The sequence below is a fragment of the Coregonus clupeaformis genome, unplaced genomic scaffold, assembly GCF_020615455.1.
Source record: "Coregonus clupeaformis isolate EN_2021a unplaced genomic scaffold, ASM2061545v1 scaf0081, whole genome shotgun sequence".
Taxonomy (NCBI): Eukaryota; Metazoa; Chordata; class Actinopteri; order Salmoniformes; family Salmonidae; genus Coregonus; species Coregonus clupeaformis.
Genome location: NW_025533536.1, coordinates 475001 through 495522, shown reverse-complemented (window position 1 = coordinate 495522; position 20522 = coordinate 475001). Strand labels below are relative to the sequence as shown.

Below are 20522 nucleotides of genomic sequence, written 5' to 3'. Positions count from 1 at the left end.
ATATATAAATATATATATATATTTTTTTACATCAATTTTGGGTGCCACCGTCAAATCTCAGAAGTACAGTACAACACCAAATATACTGGAAGATATATTCAAAGATATGTATAACTAACCCTTCTATCTGTGATATATGCGGTCCTCTGTAGCTCAATTGGTAGAGCATGGCGCTTGTAACGCCAGGGTAGTGGGTTCGATCCCCGGGACCACCCATACGTTAAAAATGTATGCACACATGACTGTAAGTCGCTTTGGATGAAAGCGTCTGCTAAATGGCATATTATATAGTCTTGAGCAAATTCTGCTCAGGCACTTTAATAGACACCGACCGTTGTCCTACAACCTTTAACTCACACATGCGCAAGAGGGAGAGTCTCTTTCTCGGTGGACACAATGGCGGACGCAGAGTGAGTGATTTGTGCTCTGCTGGAATCTATATCCATCTACTAGTTTAACGAACATCATAAGTTATTTGACATAAAATTGTGTATCTACTGTTAACAAACATGTTTGTCGTATCAGTAGTGTTGAGAATGTCGTTTTTATACTCTACGATATTTGTGTTCATTTGGTTGACTGGATGTGGGCAGAAAAAACATGTCCGGCTTGCGAATGCATATGCACGTTTGACGCTAACGGTATATATCCGTGGCTCTTGGTGTTACGGATATATCGTTGACGGGTAGCGAATGTTTTCGGACTATTTTGCTGTTTGGTCCACCACAATGTCACAAAATGCATTTGTCTCCGTCCGTTGTCTGACTACGTTAGCTAGTTAACGTTACCAAGTCAGGCTCACGTTTCAGAAATGGCTAGGTAGGGCTGACGTTGCTAGCAGCCTTGACATGAGTTTTCTCCGTTTTATTTTATTTATTACAATGCCAGTCGCTACCAGATTTAAAAACGTTCCTCTAAACTAAGTGTTGGATCTGGGTTGCAGAAAAAAGGTTCCGGCGGTCCCGGAGAGCCTTTTGAAAAGGCGAAAGGCCTTCGCCACCATGAAGGCCATGCGCATCAAGAAGATGCTGGCCGAAAAAAAAGTAAGTTTGAACTCGTTAACTGGCTTCCACGTTGACAATGTTTTAGGATTTAGCCTGAAATGCAGTTGATGTACTTCGTAGAACTGACTGGCATTGACTTTCTGCTGGTTGTGAGGGAAATAGCTAACCTTTGTAGTTTTTAAGGATGCCCCGAAATTCAATCTTCTATACAATGTGGTTAATGATGCTCAACTTTTTTCCCCATCTTATCGACTATGGTGAAACCAGTCTGAAAAATAAGCCAATTTGTCTGAAACCACATTGAAAGAAACTACTGACAATTATCCTAAATACGTCCCCCCCCCAGCTGTAAGATTTAGCTATCCACTATCAGATTAAACATTGCATAAAGCAACTTGTGAAATTTAACTAGACGTGTTACCCAGCTTTAGTGCTCTGACTCACACTTGGTTTGTATCCCCCCCAGACTCGCAAGGTGACCAGGAAACTGATCTACAAGAGGGCTGAGAAGTACCACAAGGAGTACAGGGAGATGTACAGGCGTGAGATCCGCATGGGGCGGACGGCCCGCAAGGTTGGGAACTTCTACGTCCCAGCAGAGCCCAAGCTCGCCTTCGTCGTCAGGATCAGGGGGTACGTTTCTTTTGGATGAAAGCGTCTGCTAAATGGCATGTGTTGTCTGATTGGCCCGTATCTCAGTGGCTTGTACGCCATTTCACTCAGGTGTTGGGTAAAAAAAAAAGATGCAAGTAATGTTAAATCTACCTTCACACTGATTTTATTCGTGAATGTCACCGTTACTGTCTTTATAACATCTAGACCCCTCAAACTCAACTCTGTACCTTGGAAGTCAGTTCCACTTCATTTGTTCCCCTCTAATCAGGGACTGATTTAGACCTGGGACACCAGGTGGGCGCAATTAATTATGAGATAGAACAGAAAACCAGCAGGCTCCGGACCTCGTAGGGTAATAGTGGAGTACCCAATGTCTACACAATGTGGTTAATGATGCTCAACTTTTTTCCCCATCTTATCGACTCTGGTGAAAACAGTCTGAAAAAAAATAAGCCAATTTGTCTGAAACCACATTGAATGTAAACCAAAACTGACAGGAAATGAACTGACACGGGTGCTGAACACACTCGTAACTACTCTTCCTTTGCCCCCCTCTCGCTCTCTCCCAGTATCAACGGCGTCAGCCCCAAGGTGCGCAAGGTTCTCCAGCTCCTGCGTCTGCGTCAGATCTTCAACGGAGTGTTCGTCAAACTGAACAAGGCTTCCGTCAACATGTTGAGGATCGCCGAGCCCTACATCGCTTGGGGGTAAGGCTGCCGTGACCATCTGCTTTTAATGTGGACACCCGGTTCCAGGGGGTATCAAGGCCAGTGTCACTAATTTTTATTGTTCCCCTCTAATCAGGGACTAATTTAGACCTGGGACACCAGGTGGGTGCGATTTTTAGAACAGACCCAGAGGTACTCTGGACCTCCAGGCTTGTATTTGAATAACTAACCCCTATTCTGTGGGTTCTGTTTTCGTGTAGATTTATCTGACGGTGATTTTTAAGGTAGATGGGTACAATTTGAAACCGCTGTGATTGACAGGAAGTTTTACACAATGTGGTTAATGATGCTCAACTTTTTTCCCCATCTTATCGACTCTGGTGAAACCGGTCTGAATAAAAATAAGCCAATTTGTCTGAAACCACATTGAGATATTACTAATGGCGCTCACTAATTGCAGTAAACCAGTCACACATTTCTGTGGCGTGCCCAGTATAAATTACCCATTTCATGTTTTGGTTGGGTGTAGTAAGTTGTCACTGGTTTAATGAGACTACACAACCTACGCGGGGGCTAATAATACATTTAATTTAACGCTTTTCATTAGTCTATCTCAAAGCTATAATTTTTTAAAATATATATATATATATATAAAAACATGCATTTTAGAATGAAGGCAGTTAAAATAGCAACAATAAGCTAGGTGCTAAAGTACATAACTGACAGTGTTGTGCTCGTCTCCCAGGTACCCCAACCTGAAGTCGGTGCGCGAGCTGATCTACAAGCGCGGCCACGGCAGGATGACCAAGCAGCGCATCGCCCTCACAGACAACGCCCTGATCGAGAAGGCCCTGGGTACGCTGTTACAGTTATAGTCATTTAGCAGACGCTCTTATCCAGAGCCACTTACAGTTAGTGAATACATTATTTATTTATTATACTACTGTATGGCTGTTTTTACACACGGAGCCCAATTCTGATCTTTTGCCAATTATTGGCAAGAGCTCATCGGGTTGTTCAAAGGCCAATTAGTGGACAAAGATCAGAATTGGGCTGCCTGTTATATGGGACTGGAGATATGTATGAAGTGAAAGCCAGTTTCAAATACTACGCTAGGGAAGGATGCCCCCTCTCCCCTGTCATAGAAACTGTATATAATGTGGTTAATGATGCTCAACTTTTTTCCCCATCTTATCGACTCTGGTGAATCCAGTCTGAAAAATAAGCCAATTTGTCTGAAACCACATTGCAAATCGACTGCTACTTCAATCTGAAATGGTAGAATAGGAAACTGCATTTGGATGATGCTTAATTTAATGGATGTAGATGTCCCATTTTTGTACAGATCTTTATCAATTTTTTAAAGGGGTAATCTGCAATTGCTACAGATCATGGTCATTATTGGTCTCATGGATGGTCAGTCCTTCCATACAAATGTCTATTAATTTGAGTTCTTACATTTCCCCATCCCTCAGCTGTTTACTAAAACAGTGGTGGGGATAACAGCTTAGTTGTTTGAGCTGCAGATTGCCCCTTTTTTTTAAAGAATGGCGTAGTTTCTTCACTCTGGCCCTGTCCTCCTCCTCCCTCCAGGTAAATACAGCATCATCTGTGTGGAGGACCTGATACACGAGATCTACACGGTCGGAAAGAACTTCAAGCCTGCCAACAACTTCCTGTGGCCCTTCAAGCTGTCCACACCCCGCGGTGGCATGAACAAGAAGACTACTCACTTCGTGGAGGGAGGCGATGCTGGAAACAGGGAGGACCAGATCAACAGACTCATCAGGAGAATGAACTAGAGAAGCTATGGTGAGAAGTTGTAGGACTTGTGCCAGGGCTCTCAACCCCGTTCCTGGCGAGCCACCGTCCTGTAGGTTTCTCAGCTTGATCTAATTGAATCCAAAGTCATTTGAATGTCAAATGTTTCTAGGTGTCGTTTAAGTGTCCAGTTTCTAGTTTACAAAATGTGGTTAATGATGCTCAACTTTTTTCCCCATCTTATCGACTCTGGTGAAACCAGTCTGAAAAATAAGCCAATTTGTCTGAAACCACATCAGTAAACTACTGGCACTACAAATATTAAGTTAATTGAACGTGGTGTGGATTTTACAGTACACTGGCACAAAAGCTAGTAATTCTGGGCCATATTGTATTCCACTGAGATTCCTATTTCGTTGGGGAAATATTACGAATTCACTGGATTAAACGGCCATGCTCAGCGTTAAAAAAGCTACCTTTTTTTAGTTTCAGCAAAAAAATGTGTAGTCCATCTGAAAGCAGCTTTTTGTGCCCTAGTGTAAGCATGCTGTTACCGAAGATCGATCAATGTCCTAAAAGTGAAACTTGGATTACAATGTTATTTTATTGCATGGCGTCAAGGAAACCCTTGACTAGATTTCTGGAGTCGTAGTATTTTTATGGGTGTAAATCTGCCTACTCTCAAACAATTTGAAATGTTTATTTTGCTGTATGAAACTTGGATTGTTTTCTGGTGTTAATGTTGTGAATTTCTGTCTTTCAGGTTTTCCAGGGGATTCTGAGAAGTCTGTACAATAAAAAAAAAAACTAATGTCAACTCTGGTCTGAAATCATTATTTTGTGGTGTGCTGCTGCCATCTAGTGTAGAATGTTGGAGCATCTGATTTTTAAATTGTAAATCCACTTTGCTCTAAATGATTTTATCACATGTAATGAATGACTCAAGGCGCATGAGACATTTAGCAATATTTATCACTGGAGAATAGACTGGATGAGCTCCGTTCGAGACTGTCCTACCAACGGAACATTAAAAGCTGTAATATCTTATGTTTCACCAAGTCCTGGCTGAACGATGGCACAGATAATATCCAGTTGGCTGGGTTTTCCGTGCATCGGCAGGACAACAGCTACGTCCGGTAAGACGAGGGGTGGGGGTGTGTGTCTATTTGTCAATAACAGCTGGTGCGCGATGTCTAATATTAAGGTAGTCTCGAGGTATTGCTCGCCTGAGGTGGAGTATCTCATGATAAACTGTAGACCACAATATCTACCAAGAGAGTTGTCATCTATATTTTTCGTAGCCGTCTATTTTGTCTATGAGGGATTACCATTCAGTTATATATTTGTAACCCAACCCATGCTTAATCCACTAAAAATCTCTGAAGCTGGAGACTCTTATCTCCCTCCATAACTTTAAGCATCAGTTGTCAGAGCACCTTACCGATCACTGCACCTGTACACAGCCCATCTGAAATTAGGCCACCCAACTACCTCATCCCTATATTGTTATTTATTTTGCTCTTTTGCACCCCAGTATCTCTATTTGCACATAATCTCTTGCACATCTAGCATTCCAGTGTTAATACTATTGTAATTATTCTGCACTATAGCCTATTTTATTGCCTTACCTCCATAACTTGCTACATTTGCACACACTGTATATATATTTTCTGTTGTATTTCTGACTTTATGTTTTTTACCCCATATGTAACTCTGTTGTTTTTTATTGCACTGCTTTGCTTTATCTTGGCCAGGTCGCAGTTGTAAATGAGAACCTGTTCTCAACTGGTTTACCTGGTTAAATAAAGGTTAAATAAAAAATAAAAAAACATGTCACATTCAACGTAGAATGTCTTAACAGCCCGGTTAAGAGGAAAATAGTCTATACCTTAAGAAATAAAGGCTGACGTGTTCTTACAAGAAACACATCTTACAGCCAGTGAAGACGGATGCACCCACAGGATAGGGACTACTCTTTTTATTCACACCCACGCATAGATAACGTTTTCAATGTTTCATAGTGTTAGATTACCGATTATCTCCCCAGATTGCTTAGTGACCATTCTCCTCTGGTATTATCAATTTTTATTAATTTATTATTTAGCAGACGCTCTTATCCAGAGTGACTTACAGGAGCAATTAGGGTTAAGTGCCTTGCTCAAGGGCACATCGACAGATTTGTCACCTAGTCGGCTCAGGGATTAGAACCAGCGACCTTTCGGTTACTGGCACAACGCGCTTAACCACTAAGCCACCCGCCGCCCCATCTCCATTCCTACCAAGGTAAATGGAGCACATAGATGGAGACTAAATTCTACACTCCTGAAGTAACCTGAATTTTGTGCATTCATCAATGAGCAAACAAACCCTCCGCTCCTGACGGTTTCATTCTTTGGGACGCATTGAAAGCCTATCCGAGGGGAGAGATCATTGCCTATACTAAAGGGTTGAAGAGAAAACATGGTGCCGAACTAAATGTCCTTGAATCTGAAACCTCTGAGCGAGAGAAAACCTACCAGAGGCCCAATTAAAGACCCATACAGGCTTTTGATAAATACAAAAACAGAAAAATTATACTCTGAACACGTATCAAGCTGAGAGGGCCATCACTAAATCAAAACAGCGTTACTACCAACTTGGAGAGAAAGCACACAAAGTATTGGCATGGCAACTGAAAGCAGAGGAAAATTAATGCTATAGAAACTCTTACTAACATTTTAGTCATTTAGCACACTCTCTTATCCAGAGCGACTTACAGTTAGTGAGCGCATACATTTTTTCATACTGGTCCCCCGTGGGAATCGAACCCACAACCCTGGCATTGCAAGTGCCATGCTCTACCAACTAAGCTACACGGGACTAACAAGATGTCTTTCGACCCTACTGAAATTAATCATACTTTTAAGAAATACTACGAGGACCTCTATAATTCCCAATCAAGCGATGATCTACCAGAAATCAACGATTTTTTCTCCTGTCTCGACCTCCCGTGCCTGTCAGAGGAAGACGGAGAGCGCCTGAGTGAACAGGTCTCAGTCCCGGAATTGTTGGAGGCCATTAAATATTTACCTTCTAATAAATCTCCTGTGGAGGATGGCTTCCCTCCAGAGTTCTATAAAGAATTTAAGGAGCTGTTGGTAGCCTACATTAAGGAGGTACTTAACAAAGCCGGGGAGGACAACCGCTTTACAGAGTCTTTCTCTCAAGCTGTGATTACAGTAATTCACAAGAAAGGGGTAAAAACCCGCTAAAGTGCGCCCCCTATAGACCAATCTCTCTCCTTAATAACAGAAAGTAAACTGGTCACCAAGGTGCTCTCTGAGATACTGGAGTTATTCCTCCCCCTGTTGGTCAACCCAGATCAGACTGGCTTCATAATTAATAGATAGTCCTCCAATAATCTCAGAAGCAGTGGCGGTTTTACACAGAGGCCGGGGGAGGCCCGTGCCTCCCTGGAAATGTCCCTGGCCACCCCTGTGGCCCCCCCGTGCTGACCAAATAAAAAATTATGAATTTATAACTATTTTACACGCGAGCGCCAAAAGCGGAACTAATGCAACGCTCTACACGGCAACGTTCTACACGGGTAAATTAGAGTGGCGCACCCGAAGGTCGAAGGTAAGCAAAACGATTTAATATCATAAGTGACTTGTTGTTCTTGCACATAGCCTACATGTTCCTTTTGTTCCTCACACATAAATCAAATCAAGTTTTTAAATGTCTGGTCTCGATTTGTTTAGAAATGTAATCATATCTAAGCAAACTCATCGAAGCAGAAGCAAATATCCAAATGTTAGTAGGCTATCCTTGCTAGGTCTACACAATGTTGTGATGTTAACCACGTAACTTCATCCGTCTTGGCTGTTGCATCGCGATAACAAATACATTTTTAGTAAAGTAATCAACAGGTTATCTGCCAGTTAATGATGGGAAGTTCGGCTCTTTTCTGAGAGCCGGCTCTTTTGACTCGGCTCCCAAAGAAGAGCCGGCTCTTTCGACTCCCGAACGGCTCTTTATTTAGGATCTTTTGTAGCCTATATTTTACCTTAACTTTGAAAAAAAATCATGGTTTATGTGTTGAAAACCCTTTTGCTTTCAGTGTTTTTATGAGAGACCTTATAATGCCTAATTCTGTGCATTTATTCTGTGACAAAACCACTCTTACATTTGTTTATTTCAATTAAACTTTTTTATTGCACAAATTAACAATAAACTTCAAACAAATCCACAGAACAGAATCAAAACCAGAACCAAACTCCAGCAAACAGCATTAGTCCTCAGGGCAGGTTGGCATTCAGGAAGATCAGATGCCTCAGCTTGGATGGGCTGATAGGCCTGATACGATTTCGCCTCTCCGTGAGTATCTGCCCTGTTTTGGAGAAGATTCTCTCAGAAGGAACTGATGTGGCAACAATACATAGTCTCCCCTCCATCACATCAGTTGCAGTAGGAGAGGTTATACTTGCACGCATGGGGATGGCAGTAGACGTTACAGCAGCTGTTGTTCTGGTATGAGACACACCAGGATCAGTAGATGGTGAGCTGGCTTGCCCTCTCTCCTCTAACTGCACTGTAGGATGGACAGTTCTTGTATGTCTATGCAGGTTTGTGGTGGAACCTGCTCTTATAGTGACCTTCGTTTTGCAGTGAAGGCACTCTGCTTTCTTGTTCCCAATATCTTTAAACTGCAGCCAGATGCTGCTTCGCTTTCTAGTGTCACTCATAGTTAAACGACACGACAATGCAAGACGCACACACGCTCCTCAGTCCGCTCTGTCTCTCTCTTCACTTGCAGTGGAGTCAAGTGGTGTGTCTGCCCCGCCCCCTCTCTGTTTACACATCCTTAATTCTCACGTGAATGCCGCATGCTGGTCGCCATGCTGGCCAATCATAACAGACCTCTGTGAAAGTGAAACCTAAGCAGCGAATGGGCAAAAAACTGGGAGCCGGCTCTCACTCGATGCGAGCCGGCTCTTCTGATTCACTACAAAGAGCCGGCTCTCAGAGCCGATGCTTGTGCGCATGACCCATCACTACTGCCAGTGTTAAGTAGGGAGGGATGGTTAGGTAACAAAATGTAATGCATGCCCCTACGTTTTTTCTTCTTCTAATAGTTATCATGAAACGAGGAAGGGACATAAAGTCATTTTTTGCCCCAGCAAACAAAAAAGTTAGATAGAGTTTATGATTTTATTCTTTTGAATTATCTCTGCCAAACATCTATCTACTACAAAACTTCAAGCTCCACAGATGTTTTATGGCATCCACTAAACCTCTTTAGATATTTGTAAATTATACAGTGTGATACCTTTCAACGAAAGTTTATTTTATTTTTTACCAACTATGATTTTTCCTTTTGAAAACAAGCAAAGCAAGAAAAAAAGAAACAAAATCACTCCAATCATTGCACACTTGTGTCGTTCAGACTTTGCAGGTCCAGCTTTGACATGATGATCTAACTAACACTAATATTGTAACTAATATTGTAACTGAAATATGTATGATCCTATGATGAGCGATTGCTTACTTCCCTTTCACTCTTAAAAAATTACTGAAAAAAAAATGTGTATAAAAAGGTATATGTAGTATATGTTTGTTTAGTGAGCATTCATGCTGTCATTTTTTCCTAATGTGAACTATGGTGGAAATGTGCTGTCCTAAATGGACTTGCCCATATATGTTGTAAAGCCTTTTTTTGTACACCTGCTCATCAACTGACAGTGAAGTACACAAAGACACAGACACACACACACACAGACACCTGTAATATTCTTGTTTTCATGTTGTTGCTGATATCCATCAGTGTTGTTCATATTGCTACATTGTGTTGACATGATTGTTGCTTTTAAACGAATGTTAACTTAATGTTTATTGTCTGCATCCTATTGGACTACTGGATTTTAATGTGTAACACGTTTCCCTGTTTATGTGCTTTAGCAATACTGTATGTCAATATGGTCATGCTAGTAAAGCCTCTTTGAATTGAATTTCTTTTCTGATTTGGTTTATTTTACCTAAATGGATACAGGGTAGTGTGTTTTGTTTATAAATCACTCAGAAAGTTTTCTTTCTTAAAACAAAATGTGGAATCAACTGTCCACAGTAGTGGGGCTTCCATAAATAGGAAATGGCACATTGTTGTACCCTTTGTTGTATCCTGGAGTTTTGTTCACATTGAATATGAACCCTGTATTTGTACCCTGTACTTTTTATTTTTATTTTTTTATTTTTTCATTTTTATGGCACTATCTCTCTTGCATCTGCACTCTTGTACAAAATACGTGTTATAATAAATGTCATATGATTTTAAAGTAAAATAAAGTTTATAATCTTTGAATATCATGTGTTGCCAGTTTTTTTTATGTGTGCCCCCCTGATTAAACACTGGCCCCTCCTTGGCCCCCCTAGTAAAATGTGTCTAGAACCGCCACTGCTCAGAAGGTTCTTTGATATAATTCACCTGGCTAACAAAAACAAAGGCCGAAAAGGCCTTTGATAGGGTCGAATGGCCATATCTCTTTCGCGTTTTGGAAAAATTCGTGTTTGTAAACGTGATAAAATCACTCTACAAATCTCCTGAAGCTGGGATTGCTACCAATGAGATTATTACTTCCTCCTCTTTCCCTCTCTACAGGAGGGAACAGACAGTGGTTGCCCAATTAGGCCCCACCTCTTCGCCCTCGCCATCGAACCATTGGCTGAGACCATTAGAACGTGCCCTGACATACGTGGCTTTGAGGTGGGCCCCCCATACCCATAAGTTATCACTTTTTGCGGACCACCTTATCTTATTTCTAACGGACCCAGAACATCCCCTCTCTCACCTACAGAACCTACTACAGTATTATAGTTATTTCTCTGGATGTAAGGTCCATTTTGATAAAAGCTAAATCTTACCGTTTGTCTGTCTTTGACCATCATACCATCAAGCATACGTTTCCTTTTAGATGGTCGCTTACAGGCTTCACATATTTGGGCATAATGGTGGATGGTGACCTGAGCAACCTCTATAAACTCAATCTGGCTGGCTTGTTGCAAAAGGTGGAGGGTGACCTGTGACCTGTGACCTGTGCAAATGGATGGACTTGCCTCTCACTCTACTGGGTAGAATTAATGTCATTAAAATGAATGTCCTGCCCAGATTTCTATATCTGGTTCAATCTCTCCCCATCCCTGTACCCTCAGCATTATTTTCCTCTCTCGACAAGCTGACCAGACGGTTTATCTGGCATGGCAAACCCCCCCAGGGATAGCCTGGACAAACTGACTGTCGATTACGGTCAAGGGGGCTTAAACCTCCCCAATTTCAGAATGTACTACTGGGCTGCGCAGTCTAGATTTCTGTCTCAGAGGTTTGACAATGGTCCTTCTCCCTCGTGGTTGAACGTGGAAACGTTCGAGGTACATGAGGACACTGGGGCAGGAATTGTTTTACAGATGGGACATGAAATCTATAAAAACTATCATAGACAAACCTTGAATTATACATTCTGTCCTGGCATGGTGCAAACTGCATGAGCTGTTCAGACGAGAGGGATTTCTTTCCCCTAAAACCCCTCTATGGAACAATAGATTGATCCCTGTGTTTTTCCAGAATAGCACCATTAGATCGTGGTCTGAGAAGGGTATCACTCTTCTGGAACATTCTTATGTCCTTCGAACAGCTGAAACAGAAATACCACTTGTCTAACAAAGACTTCTTTAGTTACCTACAACTAGGACATGTTTATTAGGGTGAATCTCAAGGGCCAATGGAACCTACCTAATATGTCACCTATTGAACAGCTCTGCCAACCACTGTTCAAGACCATTTCCCGTGTTTACGATGCCCTTATTTCAGGATTACCACTGCCTGAACTAGATAAACCTCGTCTTAGATGGGAAAAAGATCTGGGTATTAATCTTGATGCGGGACTATGGAGGGATGGGGTTACATCCACATTGGACTCCAGATACAGACTGATCCAGTTTAATTTCCTTCCATCAGCTCTATATCACCCCATCTAGATTACACAAAGTTCAACCCCTGATATCTCCTCGCTATGTTTTAGATGTGGCTCGGATGAAGGAACACATTCCTCCATTCCACTTGGCAGTGTTCAGAACTACACTGTTTCTGGCAAGGGGTATGCGATACCATATCCTCAATTCATGGGGCTACATTCCCTGTAGACCCGGAGGTCTGTCTACTGGTTAACTTTACTAATTCCAATCTTAGACAAAGCCATACTATAAAGCTAACATAAATATTGCTAGCGATTGCCAAGAAATGTATTGCCTTGAAATGAAAATCGGATTCCCCCCTGCCAGTTGCAATGTGGCTATCGAAAGTTAATAGTTGTATCCCACTGGAGAAAATTACTTACTGCTTGAGGAATACGTTAGAGACATTTTACAGAATTTGGCAACCTTTTATTGATTATATGGAGAATCTCCCCTCACATCACATTAATTGCATCTCTATATAGAACCAGAGTTCCTCTGTGGAGATGGGAGAACCTTCCAGAAGGACAACCATCTCTGCAGCACTCCACCAATCAGGCCTTTATGATAGAGTGGCCAGACGGAAGCCACTCCTCAGTAAAAGGCACATGACAGCCCGCAGATTATTTGGAAAGGGTCGTCTTTCTGCTTTGTATGCGATAGCCTACCTACAGTGGGGAGAACAAGTATTTGATACACTGCCAATTTTGCAGGTTTTCCTACTTACAAAGCATGTAGAGGTCTGTAATTTTCATCATAGGTACACTTCAACTGTGACAGACGGAATCTAAAACAAAAATCCAGAAAATCACATTGTATGATTTTTAAGTAATTAATTTGCATTTTATTGCATGACATAAGTATTTGATACATCAGAAAAGCAGAACTTAATATTTGGTACAGAAACCTTTGTTTGCAATTGCAGAGATCATACATTTCCTATAGGTCTTGACCAGGTTTTCACACACTGCAGCAGGGATTTTGGCCCACTCCTCCATACAGACCTTCTCCAGATCCTTCAGGTTTCGGGGCTGTCGCTGGGCAATACGGACTTTCAGCTCCCTCCAAAGATTTTCTATTGGGTTCAGGTCTGGAGACTGGCTAGGCCACTCCAGGACCTTGAGATGCTTCTTACGGAGCCACTCCTTAGTTTCCCTGGCTGTGTGTTTCGGGTCGTTGTCATGCTGGAAGACCCAGCCACGACCCATCTTCAATGCTCTTACTGAGGGAAGGAGGTTGTTGGCCAAGATCTCGCGATACATGGCCCCATCCATCCTCCCCTCAATACGGTGCAGTCATTCTGTCCCCTTTGCAGAAAAGCATCCCCAAAGAATGATGTTTCCACCTCTATGCTTCACGGTTGGGATGGTGTTCTTGGGGTTGTACTCATCCTTCTTCTTCCTCCAAACACGGCGAGTGGAGTTTAGACCAAAAAGCTCTATTTTTGTCTCACCAGACCACATGACCTTCTCCCATTCCTCCTCTGGATCATCCAGATGGTCATTGGCAAACTTCAGACGGGCCTGGACATGCGCTGGCTTGAGCAGGGGGACCTTGCGTGCGCTGCAGGATTTTAATCCATGACGGCGTAGTGTGTTACTAATGGTTTTCTTTGAGACTGTGGTCCCAGCTCTCTTCAGGTCATTGACCAGGTCCTGCCGTGTAGTTCTGGGCTGATCCCTCACCTTCCTCATGATCATTGATGCTCCACGAGGTGAGATCTTGCATGGAGCCCCAGACCGAGGTTAATTGACCGTCATCTTGAACTTCTTCCATTTTCTAATAATTGCGCCAACAGTTGTTGCCTTCTCACCAAGCTGCTTGCCTATTGTCCTGTAGCCCATCCCAGCCTTGTGCAGGTCTACAATTGTATCCCTGATGTCCTTACACAGCTCTCTGGTCTTAGCCATTGTGGAGAGGTTGGAGTCTGTTTGATTGAGTGTGTGGACAGGTGTCTTTCATACAGGTAACGAGTTCAAACAGGTGCAGTTAATACAGGTAATGAGTGGAGAACAGGAGGGCTTCTTAAAGAAAAACTAACAGGTCTGTGAGAGCCGGAATTCTTACTGGTTGGTAGGTGATCAAATACTTATGTCATGCAATAAAATGCAAATTAATTACTTAAAAATCATACAATGTGATTTTCTGGATTTTTGTTTTAGATTCCGTCTCTCACAGTTGAAATGTACCTATGATAAAAATTACAGACCTCTACATGCTTTGTAAGTAGGAAAACCTGCAAAATCGGCAGTGTATCAAATACTTGTTCTCCCCACTGTATATGGAGAGATTGTCATTTCTTTTCACTTTCAGCTTCACTTAGCTAGCAAATGCAGCTAGCTAGTTTAGCCTACTGAAACACCCTGCTCAGACAGAGGGAATGCCATGTTAGCTAAAAAAATATTCACACAACAAAAATGGAGAATATACAGATTTCTGCTTTGTATGTGATAGCCTACCTATTGTATTAAAAACATATATTGTCGCATTATTCAGAATTCGCTGCTTCAAGTTAAGTAGCCTACCTCTCCGCTCCTAGTTGGGCGTGCGAGATCAAGTGTGCATAGTACAGTGCCTTGCAAAAGTATTAATTCCCCTTGGCGTTTTTCCTATTTTGTTGCATTCCAACCTGTAATTGAAATGTAATTTAAATGGATTTTTATTGGATTTCATGTAATGGACATACACAAAATAGTCCAAATTGGTGAAGTGAAAATAAAGAAATAACTTGTTTAAAAAAAAGTCTTTAAAATGTTTTACGTAAATGTGGTGCGTGCATATGTATTCACGCCCTTTGCTATGAATCCCCTAAATAAGATCTGGTGCAACCAATTACCTTCAGAAGTTACATAATTAGTTAAATAAAGTCCACCTGTGTGCAATCTAAGTGTCACATGATCTGTCACATGATCTCAGTATATATACACCTGTTCTGAAAGGCCCCAGAGTCTGCAACACCACTAAGCAACGGGCATCACCAAGCAAGCGGCATCATGAAGACCAAGGAGCTCTCCAAACAGGTCAGGGACAAAGTTGTGGAGAAGTACAGATCAGGGTTGGGTTATAAAAAAATATCAGAAACTTTGAACATCCCACGGAGCACCATTAAATCCATTATTAAAAAATGGAAAGAATACGGCATCACAACAAACCTGCCAAGAGAGGGCCGCCCACCAAAACTCACGGACCAGGCAAGGAGGGCATTAATCAGAGAGGCAACAAAGAGACCAAAGATGACCCTGAAGGAGCTGCAAAGCTCCACAGCGGAGATTGGAGTATCTGTCCATAGGACCACATTAAGCCGTTATGTCCACAGAGCTGGGCTTTACGGAAGAGTGGCCAGAAAAAAGGTAGGAGAGGGCAGAGCTCTAGCAGTTGTATTCTGTCATAATGGTAGTCACATATGTGCTGGTAGAGCAATTTTAGAATAAGGCTGTATCGTAACAAAATGTGGAAAAAGTCAAGGGATCTGAATACTTTCCGAATGCACTGTACATACCTAATACAAAAACAAACAAAAATATTGAATTCAGTAATCAGTTGGGAAGACTTGATTATACCACCTGGTACAGGTTAAGAGATCCAGAGACAGGATAGTGTGGAATGATACAATTATTTTCAGGTAACTACTCACTGTATTTTGGAAGGACAGATCAGGGCAGATCAGGAGAACTGGCTTTGGTAGACGGAGGCTGCAAGCACGGATAAAGGTGAGATGCTGTGAGGAGGGCGAAACAGATCAAAGCAACAGATCAAAGCAAGAGGCTAAGAGATATTGGATGGACAAGAGGCGGAGTTATTAGACAGGCAAGAGATGTTGTATGGGTGGGGTGGTGCAGGTGTGGACTCAAATGGTCAGTCGATGTGTATGGGTGGCACGGCGACAAATTGTCTTCCATGAGGTATTAGGAAAACCCTCCCTTCTACCAGTCCAACATTGCAGTAGTGTGTTGTGTCCAAGAGGCCATCTACTAAGTGTATACCAAATGGAAAGGAAGGCATTGTGGGTATTCAAAGAATGACTCTTAATGGCCTCCTCTTTCTCAACAATGATATTCCTGATCTTTATAGACCTTCTCCTGAATAAATACATGGCTGTTGGCTTGGTCTAGTTTGAAGGTGAAAAGCGGTGTCATATTTAGTGTACTGCCGTGCACGATGGAAGATTGGTGGCAGAGGCCCTGATGCATGTTCTCTTCTTGCACCCAAATGTTCCATTCTCACAGCTGCTTTCTCAGAAAGCCTCTTGACCTGACTGCAGGGAGCTTTTTTATCTTTTGCGTACATTTTTCAAAACTTTAAGGCACTGAAGGAGTCCAGATTCTCAAGCATTCCCTGACGTGTTGTGCAAGATGCACAAGGTTGGTGACATTGTATGAAAAGGAACGTCTTGCCATACGGCTCTCCAAAGGGCTGAACAAACAACAAAAGAGCCTCATTCCCATAGTCTGTGTACTCCTCAAGCAGTGCCTTGTTTGACAGTATAAATGCCTAGTAGGACGGTGCATTTGTCATACTTCATAAAGAATGCGGGAGGGCAGGGTGGAGACAGTCTGCGGGAGAAGGCAGTGACACACATGGTCCGAAGAGGGTGGAGACAGTCTGCGGGATAGGGCATTCTGCAGGAGAGGGCAGTCTGCGAGAGAGGGCAGTCTGCAGGAGAGGGCAGTCTGCGAGAGAGGGCAGTCTGCAGGAGAGGGCAGTCTGCGAGAGAGGGCAGTCTGCGGGAGAGGGGAAGATGAACAAAAACTTTGCAAGTAAGCATTGAGAAGTTCCGATTAATGATGATGAGGACTTTATGGATTGTGAGTCATCTTTCGCTGAACCTGAGGAGTTCTGCTCTACCAGCACATATGTGACTACCATTATGACAGAATACAACTGCTAGAGCTCTGCTCTCTCCTACCTAGAAGCAACCATTATGTTACTTTATGGTATGACCTAACTGACCAAATTCAGCGCAAATTGCCCTCACTTGCGGAAAGCTCAAGCCACTAAGCTTGAGTTATCTACTAAGCCACCTGACTGACCAATTTCACCACTAACTGCTATCACTCACAGATGGCTCAATGGCGCTGGCCTGGTAATATTTTAGATGGGTTAGGTGCAAGTTCGATTTCCCCTGCAGACATGAGCTCATTGTCTCATTTTGACCCCAGATGCATTTTTTTTAATCATTCCCAAAATACTGTTTTGCATGTTTTTATTTATTTCAGATATAATTATTTACAACATTAATACATAGAAGTACCCTCAGACTGGACCAACAGCATACCATATACAATAGAAACAAACAAACATGAACTGGCATGGAAACAAATCTTGTGTTAATGAGCTTGTGAACATGACTTTGTTAACGTTTGCGAAGAAGTTTCCATTAATGATGATGAGGACTTTATGGATTGCAAGTTCTTTCGCTGAACCTGAGGAGTTTTTTGATACAACGGATTAAGACAGCAATAGCTCAGAGAGTGAAAGGGGGAACAATTTGAGAACGGATTTCACAACCTGGGCCTGGTTTTCCAAACGCATCTTAACGCTAAAATCCTCTTTGAACCATTGAGCGAGCTTCAATGGCTCTAAAAACTTAGCCTTAAGATGCTTTTGGAAAAACCTGGCCCTGGGAAATAGAGGAAAACATTACACACAGTGCTTTGTCAAAGCTATTTGTTTTCTCAATCGCGTACAAACATGTCTTAGAACAATGTTGTAGATTTTCAAAACAGTGTTTTCAAGACACAGAACTCCGTTGCATTTTGCAAAACAGTAAATGCATTATCAAAATGTAGTTGCCTTCTCAGATACATCAATACATTCTTCAAAACGAAATGATACTGTCAAAATGGCAAATATATTCATCAAAAGAACACGACTGTCTGCAAAAAGATTAATACAAACATACATTTCTCTTGAATCTAAGCTGACAAAACAGAAAGATAGTCTGTCTTTAAAATCCCAGTAGATCAATAGATTCTTTTGCAAAAATTCTTTGCAAAAATCGGGAATAAAACTATCAAAACATTCTTAATTATGGGAAATAACTCATTTCATGCAAATAAAATAATTGAATAGATATCAAATATAATTCCTGAAAAAGGAAAATAAGAATTCCTCTTCCTACCTGACTGTATCAGCTGAATATTCCTCTTCCTACCTGACTGTATCAGCTGAATATTCCTCTTCCTAGCTGACTGTATCAGCTGAATATTCCTCCTCCTAGCTGACTGTATCAGCTGAATATTCCTCTTCCTACCTGACTGTATCAGCTGAATATTCCTCTTCCTACCTGATTGTATCAGCTGAATATTCCTCCTCCTAGCTGACTGTATCAGCTGAATATTCCTCTTCCTACCTGACTGTATCAGCTGAATATTCCTCTTCCTACCTGATTGTATCAGCTGAATATTCCTCTTCCTAGCTGACTGTATCAGCTGAATATTCCTCTTCCTAGCTGACTGTATCAGCTGAATATTCCTCCTCCTACCTGACTGTATCAGCTGAATATTCCTCCTCCTACCTGACTGTATCAGCTGAATATTCCTCCTCCTACCTGACTGTATCAGCTGAATATTCATCTTCCTACCTGACTGTATCAGCTGAATATTCCTCTTCCTACCTGACTGTATCAGCTGAATATTCCTCTTCCTACCTGATTGTATCAGCTGAATATTCCTCCTCCTACCTGACTGTATCAGCTGAATTCCAAGACATGCCTTTTTGTTTGAAATTCTCGACTCAAGGGATGGAATGGATTCCAATGGTATTGTAGAGGGGGAAGTGAGTTTATAAGAGAACGTTTTCGTCCCAAATGGCACCCTATTCCCCGTTATAGTGCACTACTTTTGACCAGAGCTATATGAAAGTAGTGCACTGCTATATTATTAGACGCTACTCCATTCAGTTGAAGGCATATTAATGTTGGCCTCATATTGAATGTCGTTTACATTTTGTACAGGTCTTCTTCCTCTTACCTGGGCAGAGAGGTGTCTATTTTGTCCAGGCTGGGCACCTCAGATAATAACTGTCTGTGGGAGACACTTTCTGTTCCATCAGAAATGGAAGAATGACAGCAGGATGATTTCAGAGGTAATGGTTGTTTAGTTATTACTGACTCATGACATGGGTGTATAGGAGATAAGATTCTAACCCTAACCCTATGACACAAGACACCACCAGCCTTTTAACATGCGCAATGTAAAATGTCAGGAAACATTAGGAGGGTGTGACTGCAGAATGTTACCAGTAGATGGCGACCTCAGCAATTGTATTTTCCGAGGGCCAAAGTTTTGCATTTGTTTAGGCTTGTTCATGCTCGATTGCAGGCCTGCTATTACAATAGGAACATCATATGGTGACTTAGCAGCAGTTGTTTATTGTGTGTAAACAATATATTATTATTATTATTATTATTAAACCTTTCCAGGCACCACAGTTGTTTGGACCTGCAACACATTCAACTGGGGCTTTACCTTCTATAATCTGAGCCAATGTTGTTTTCCACACAATCCTGTTGACATACATCCTCTTAGTAAAGCTTCCAGATGAGCGTCCCCTGAAGCCCAGAGGCGCCATATCTCCCCTGTCCAGGGACTATAAGGCCCACTGGTTGGGCCACCTCCACCACTATACCCTTCGCAAGGAGATTTCCCACGCCGCCGCTCGCCCCTGTGCCTTCAAGTGAGCAGCCCCCGCTCGCGTCTGGGCCTTCGGGTAAGTAAGCAGCTTATCAGGAATATTTCAGCCCCTCTACTCCGGGTCCCAACTGTACTGAAACACAGGAACCGAAGAGGTCTTTTTAAAACCAGGTTTTTAGTCATCATAAAACTTCATTTATGCGGGAACATTTCCCTTTTTGGGGTAGGGGACCCCCCCAGTAGCATTTTGAAACGGGCCCCCAAATAGCTAAGTCTTCCCCGCGCATAACTCTTATTACACTGAGGGAGATCAGCTGGTAGGTTACAGTCCGCAGTGTTTGCGTCCCAAATGGAACACTATCCATGTACCCTATGAGCCCTGGTCAAAAGTAGTGCACTATATAGGGAACAGGCTGCCGTTTGGGACGAAGCTAGTACGTCAGATAATAGGAGCCAGCCGACCCCCCTCAGATCGGAGTTCATAGTGGGTTGTCTCTTAGGCGTTGACCTCTGCCCTCCAGCACCTATGAGGGGTATGACCTGCCGTCAGTTGCTGCTGCCAGCTTCAGCCTCCCTCAATGGAAGAAAGCCAATCTCAACAGGAGGCTACAAGAAACGGTACCAGAGTATAATTATTATTGCACCATTCCAGTGTTATAGCTACAGTTTGTCTGCGTACCAAATGGCACCCTATTCCCTATATAGTGCACTACTTTAGACCAGAGAATGGCACCCTATTCCCTATATAGTGCACTACTTTAGACCAGAGAATGGCACCCTATTCCCTATATAGTGCACTACTTTAGACCAGAGAATGGCACCCTATTCCCTATATAGTGCACTACTTTAGACCAGAG

The 20522-nt window shown here is 42.3% G+C and overlaps 1 protein-coding gene, 3 non-coding genes and 2 pseudogenes across 4 annotated transcripts; all 6 read left to right on the top strand.

Annotated features, from left to right (window-relative positions):
• Positions 1-322: 322 nt before the first annotated feature.
• LOC121555307 (60S ribosomal protein L7) lies at positions 323-4865 on the top strand. Its single transcript, XM_041869131.1, has 7 exons — positions 323-410; positions 944-1043; positions 1471-1637; positions 2189-2326; positions 3033-3142; positions 3881-4099; positions 4812-4865. The coding sequence occupies exons 1-6, from the start codon at positions 397-399 to the stop codon at positions 4087-4089; spliced, it is 738 nt and encodes a 245-aa protein (XP_041725065.1). The 5' UTR covers positions 323-396; the 3' UTR covers positions 4090-4099; positions 4812-4865.
• On the top strand, positions 1215-1306 carry LOC121555319. Its single transcript, XR_005997877.1, has one exon. It is a non-coding gene; the product is annotated as a small nucleolar SNORD12/SNORD106 (small nucleolar RNA).
• Positions 2000-2094, top strand: LOC121555321 (annotated as a pseudogene).
• On the top strand, positions 2621-2715 carry LOC121555323 (annotated as a pseudogene).
• LOC121555320 lies at positions 3444-3535 on the top strand. The gene has a single exon (XR_005997878.1). It is a non-coding gene; the product is annotated as a small nucleolar SNORD12/SNORD106 (small nucleolar RNA).
• LOC121555322 lies at positions 4254-4345 on the top strand. Its single transcript, XR_005997879.1, has one exon. It is a non-coding gene; the product is annotated as a small nucleolar SNORD12/SNORD106 (small nucleolar RNA).
• Positions 4866-20522: the final 15657 nt, after the last annotated feature.